The sequence below is a fragment of the Pipistrellus kuhlii genome, unplaced genomic scaffold (genome assembly GCF_014108245.1).
Source record: "Pipistrellus kuhlii isolate mPipKuh1 unplaced genomic scaffold, mPipKuh1.p scaffold_m20_p_11, whole genome shotgun sequence".
Classification (NCBI taxonomy): Eukaryota; Metazoa; Chordata; class Mammalia; order Chiroptera; family Vespertilionidae; genus Pipistrellus; species Pipistrellus kuhlii.
The window spans coordinates 45454481-45460480 of record NW_023425416.1 but is presented as its reverse complement, the minus strand read 5'-3'; the positions used below and the strand labels follow the sequence as shown (position 1 = coordinate 45460480).

Sequence of the window (6000 nt, the reverse complement as noted above, 5' to 3'; positions counted from 1 at the left end):
CTCCCTCCAGAGGTAACTTCGGGTCACTAACGCGTACACAGCTCTTCCCAGTAGGTCCCCCACTCTCTTTCATGAAGATGTGACATTCCACGGTGGCTGGGACCATTTATGGAACTACTGCCGTGCTGAGGGACGCCTCCTCTCACATGTGGGTTGTGCTCGGGGACTAGCCGTTGCAGGGCTGCGGTGAGCATTGTGTGTGCGCTCCAATCCCTGAGGTGGAGGCGATGGGTCAAAGGACATGTGTGTCTACAGCCCTGAGAGATAAGGCCAACCTATCCTCCACAGATATCGGAACTCACATCCCTGCCAAGAATTTGAAAGTACCCTTTCCTTTTCACCCCGCAGACACACTTTCCTCTTTGCCAGTCTACAAAGTGAATTCTGACTGGGTTTAATTCGCATGTTTTTGATTATTAGGAAGAATGAATGTCTTTTCATATATTTAATGGCCTCTTCTCTTCTACTATGAATTTTTTCTTCAGAGCTTTTTCCTGTTTTTCTTTTGGGGGGGGGTTATATATATTATTAATTCTCTGTAGCTAATATTTCCTATTAGTTTGCATTTACCTTGTAACTATTTTTAGTGTATTTCGCCATCCATGAGTTTTAAATGTTTACACAGTCAAATCAGGAAAAGATTTTCTTTACGGTTTCTGTGTCTGTGGTCATGCTTAGAATCCCCGGTGAACCCACGTCCAATTTAACATTTATGTTTAAATACTTAATTCATTCGGAACTTATTATTGGATACGGTGTGAGGTGGAGAGTTGCCGTTAGTTTCTTTTTTCCTTGCTGGGTAGCCAATTATCCAACTACGACCATTGGACTTGGGTTTGAAGTCCATTGGCTTGAAGTGTCATCTTTATCCTGAGACCTGTTTCTATCCCATTTTATCTGTTTATCTGAGGATTGGCCTCAAGCTGGTTTAACTGCTGCTGTTTCGTGGCATGTTTTGAATTTGGGAGGACAAATCCCTCCTGTTTCTACTATTTTCCATTTGATGCTTTTTGGCCATGATGGTGTATTTGTTCCTGTCTTCCTAATCACCATCCTGGTTTTCAGTGATATCTGTCCTGCTGTTTGGCTCATCTATGGAATTTTTTACTTTGTAGTCACATTTTTAATTTTTTTAACATCTCTTTTTTGTCCCCGGTGTTTGTTCACGGTAGCATGTTCTTTACTTATTGGCATCACAGCCTCTGGAGCCAGCCGACGCTGGAGGTGTTTGGTTGGGGAACGTCCTCTCTGTTTCGGCCATGACCTTGCATGCCCCTCTCGGCCCCTCATTCAAACTGCCAAAGATTTAGAAAAGGACTAGGCCAGTGGTCGGCAAACCGCGGCCCTCGAGCCACAGGCAGCTCTTTGGCCCCTTGAGGGTGGCTCTTCCACAAAATACCACGACCCGGTCGAGTCTATTTGGAAGAAGTGGCGTTAGAAGAAGTTTAAGTTTAAAAAAATGTGGCTCTCCAGAGAAATGTCAATCGTCGTACTGCTGATATTTGGCTCTGTGGACTAATGAGTTTGCCGACCACGAGAGGAGGCCAATCCGTACTAGCAGCTGGGCAGATCCCGGAGTTAAGGTGACTGATTCTCTCAGCCGGGCCAGATGGGATGGTGACGCCAGGATGCATGGAGTGGGCCTGGCCTGGGCTGCAGCCCGTGGGACTGCCCCGTGGACTTCCCTCCCGGCCCGCCGCTGGGGCTCTCCCCTGAATGAGGAAATAGGGAAGGAGTCCGCCTGCTGGAGGAACATTGGAGGGGATTTTGCCCGTGTGCCCAGCAGCCGCGTCTTGTCATCCTGCGTGTCCCTGTGGTGGTGGGAAGCCACCGGGGGCTCTGCTTCCTCCAGAGCAGGCGTCTTCAAACTACGGCCCGCGGGCCACATGCGGCCTGCAGAGGAGTCTGATCCGGCCCGCCAGGTTTTTTGGGCAGTGAGCGCAGCCGAGGTGTTACAGTAGGAATTAGTAGTTCATATAGTCCGGGCCCTCCAGCTCTCTGAGGGACCGTGATCTGGCCCCCACTTTAAAAAGTTTGAGGACCCCTGCTCCAGAGCCTCCTGATTCTGCCTCTGGTCGCCAGGGTTTGAATGCACTTTTGAGAATTCCTGCGCCTCTTCTGTGTGAGCATTTTCTATGCTTGTAGACTCATGGAAAAGCACCCTGCCATACAACGCACCCCCAAACTCACACGCCCTCTGGGGACAAGGCTCCCCCACACCTCTCTTTTGGACCCGGGAAGGCCACCCTGCTTGGCTCCCAACGCCTGCCCTCCCAGCGCCCCACCCTGCCTAGCCCGCGGAGACCTGTGAGGGCGGCCACACTGTTCTCGTCCACTTTCATGGCCTCCGAGTACCACATGGCTGCCTCCTTCACCTGGTCCTGCAGGATGAAGAGGTAGCCCAGCTCGATGGCCAGGTGCGTGTAGGTGGGTGCCGCCAGAAACGTGCGTTCGATGAAGCTGCACACGAGCTGGAGGATCATCTGGTGCCTCCCACACTGCGGGGAAGGGACACAGCGGGATGGGGAGACCTGTCAGCCCAGCAGGTCTGACAAGGCCGCATCAGAATTGGGGGACATTTTAACAGGCCTAGGAGGAAGGGGGGAGGGGGAGCTCAGGAGAGCCCCGGAGACAACCTATGTCCAGGCAGCCGGGTCTGTGTCGCTGATCAGCTCCCAAAGGACCTCCCATGGGCCACATCTGCCTCCGGCCGCAGGGACCCGTCCCTGTCTGGCCGCAGTAACTGGTCCAACGGATCGCCATGTGGTTTTTCGGAAACTGAAGCTAGGTGAGAGAGGTTCTTGTGCCCGCTGATGGGAAGTGACCCCAAGGGCTGCGAGCGGCCACGTCCCCTGCCGTGTGCGGAGTCTACGGAGAGGCTCGGCACAGAGGTGGAGGAAGGGATAGTCTCCCGGTGGCATCTGACCCCACGGCTCTCTCCCCTGAGGCCCGAGTGCTACCCCTGCTCTTACAGCAAGTCCTTCTAGGAAGTCCTGCTTCGGGGCCGATGGGGCTGACAGAGGCAGACGGTTTGGCGGCCTGGCCTGTCATCGCCTTGCCTGATGTCAGAGAGGCCTCCTGGATGGGCCAGCCTTCCCAGGTCGCTTCCACAGAAGGAATGTGGGAGTTGGGTGCCCAGTACCCTTTGGCCAGAGCTGGGCATGGCTCTGCTGTGCAACCGCCATCCTACCACCCTCTTTCCTGAAAAGAGGTGCCACCCATTCTAAAGTGCCGCCTGACCCCATCTCCCTGATCTTAGCATCTCTGAGGGGCACCTGGGCCACGGAGACAGAGACCACATGACCCAGGGGTTGGCCAGAGGCAGGCGGGGGCCACAGGGCGTGGGCCATCAGCCCGAGAGGCCAAGTTTGAACCAGAGAGAGGAGAGGTGGAGTACACGGGGAGCTTCCAGGGGGACCATGGACCCTCCCCGCCCAAGGGACCCAGTGCGAAGCAGTAGCTCAGAGCGAGGAAAGCACCTTACCAGCCTGCTAACCACAATGATTTTTTTAAGGTGGAGGCTTGGATTTTGGGGTTCTCTGGTCTCTAGAGCCTTAATCAGATTTCGAACGTGCTCGGCAGCCTGCAGGGACAAAACAGACAAGGGCAGAGGCGATGTGTCCCACGGGGGCTGGGCAGAGGTTCTCCATCCTGACTGCGCGTTACCTTCAGCCAGGGAACCTTACACACACACCCGCCCTGAGGGCCAGCCCCGGAGACCCGGGCGTAACCGGATGTGGGGCCCAGGGATTGGCACTGCTTCAGAGCCTCGTCGGTGGAGCTTTCAGGAACATTGTCCGTCGAAGAGCTGGCACTGCCCCTTGAGTGTGTGAGGAGAAGCTGCCCTTTCACACCCACCCAGGCAGAGCCTGGAGCCAGCTGTCACTGTCCCCGCACTTTAGGGCACCAGGCCAGCAGCAGACTGCCTGGCAGGGAGGAGAGAGCTAAGATCCAGGGAGCACCCGCCAAAGCCTTGGGGTTGGAGGTGCTATGAGGGGTTCCTCCACGGCTGTGTTTGTTTCAAGGCTCAACGTCTGAATCTTGAGAAAGAACTTACTGTGGTCATGTTCCCTTCTCTTGCAAGCTCATGCACAGCTAGAATTTGGTAGGCATCGATATTTCTTTTATCTTTTTCTAGGATTCTGAAAGAGGAAGAGGAACCACATGGATGGAGGGTACTCCCAGGAGGGGATGGTGTAGCAACGGCAACTTCTGGTTGTCTTCCAATACCCAATTCTCCCATCTTTTAAGACTAGAACTTCCAAACTGGTGGGACACATGGCTACCCAGGACAAAAACTACACTTCCCAGCCTCCCTCTGCAGCTTAGGTGTGGCCATGTGATTAAGTTCTGGCCAATTGGATATACACTAAGGTGCCCAGTGTGATATCCAGTGGTGCCCTGACAGTATGCCTTCAAGGGCATGTACCTTGGTTGCGGGTACATCCCCAATAGGGGGTGTGCAAGAGGCAGCTGATCGAAGATTCTCTCTCTTCAATGTTTCTAGCTTTCTATCCCTCTCTCTTCCTCTCTGTAAAAAAATCAATAAAATATATTAAAATAAGAAAAAGAAAAAAAGAAAAAAAAAAGAATGGATGAGCCAGACATTCACCTCAAGGGTTAGAAAAAACACACACACAAATAAAAACCCAACAGAATAACTCCAAAGGAAGCTGTTGGTAGGAAATAATAAAGAATAGAAATTAATAAACTAAAAAACAGACACAATAGCATCAACAAAACTCAAAGCTGGTTGTTTCATAAGACAGATAAAAGACAAATTATTTGAACACCGCTGAAGAAAAATAAGAGAGGGGGGGGGAATAAATAATATTAGGCATGGCCAAAGCAACACATCCAGAAACAGCGGAGATTTAAACGTGGGAGAATTCCATGAGCACCCATAGCGGGCAAAGCTTGGGGAGGAAGGTGTTGAGGTATGAGGCACAGCCCCCTGGCACCAGGCTCTGTGTCCCTGTGTGGGGGGGCAGCAGGACTTGGGCGAGGCTGGCCACGGGTACCCATGGCTGTGAAGCAGGTGTTTCTAGGTAGCCCGTGGGTCCCAGGTCTGAGGCTCCAGAGCAAGCTCCTGACCCAGCTCCTGCCAAGGACACTGGCCAGGTATCAACCTAGAGACGGACACGGGGGGCCACAGAGCCGCTGCACCTGTGGGGCCCCGTAGGCTGAGCAAGGTAGGATCACTTTCTTTTAAAAAAAATGTATTTTATTGATTTCAGAGAGGAAGAGAGAGGGAGAGAGAGATAGAAACATCAACAATGAGAGAGAATCATGGATCGGCTGCCTCCTGTACACCCCCACACTGGGGATCCAGCTTGCAACCTGGGCCTGTGCCCTGACCGGGAATTGAACCGTGACCTCCTGGTTCCTAGGTCAATGCTCAACCACTGAGCCACGCCCCAGGGCTGATCACTTTCAATTTCTATCAGCCCCCCTCTCTCTGAGAAGGTTCCACTCCTCTCCAGAGGAATTATCATCTCTTCACAGGGAAGGGAGAGGTTGGTTTGTGTGTTGTTTTCTGCACAACTGTGCTGTGCATTACCACAGAACTTATTAACAATTCCTAGTGATGACTTGGTCATTTAGGGAAAAAAAAAATGCAAGGTCCACAAAGTCTTTTTAGGAAGAAAATTAGTATCATACATTTTAGCCTTAGTGTTAAAAAGACAAGCTTCAGTTATCTAGAAAATACCACCCTCAAAAATACTCCCATCATTGCCAAAACCGGTTTGGCTCAGTGGGTAGAGGTCTGCGGACTGGAAGGTCCCAGGTTCGATCCCCCACCCCTGTACCTTGGTTGCAGGTACATCCCTGGTAGGGGGCATGCAGGAGGCAGCTGGTCGATGTTTCTCTCTCATCAATGTTTCTAGCTCTCTATCCCTCTCCCTTCCTCTCTGTAAAAAATCAATAAAATACATTAAAAAAACAAACAAACACAAAACCTCCCATCAGACATTCCTCCCCTGAAGCTGTCTCTATCTC

At 52.0% G+C, this 6000-nt stretch overlaps 1 protein-coding gene across 1 annotated transcript in view; it reads right to left on the bottom strand.

Annotated features, from left to right (window-relative positions):
- The window catches only part of TTC21A (tetratricopeptide repeat domain 21A), a 30318-nt gene that overhangs the window by 16864 nt on the left and 7454 nt on the right, over positions 1 to 6000 (bottom strand). Inside the window, exons 7-9 of the mRNA XM_036431906.2 lie at positions 4058 to 4142; positions 3485 to 3583; positions 2306 to 2498 (exon numbers count right to left, since the gene is read on the bottom strand). Of these exons, the coding sequence (XP_036287799.1) occupies positions 2306 to 2498; positions 3485 to 3583; positions 4058 to 4142 (377 nt within the window). The remainder of the gene's footprint in view (positions 1 to 2305; positions 2499 to 3484; positions 3584 to 4057; positions 4143 to 6000) is intronic.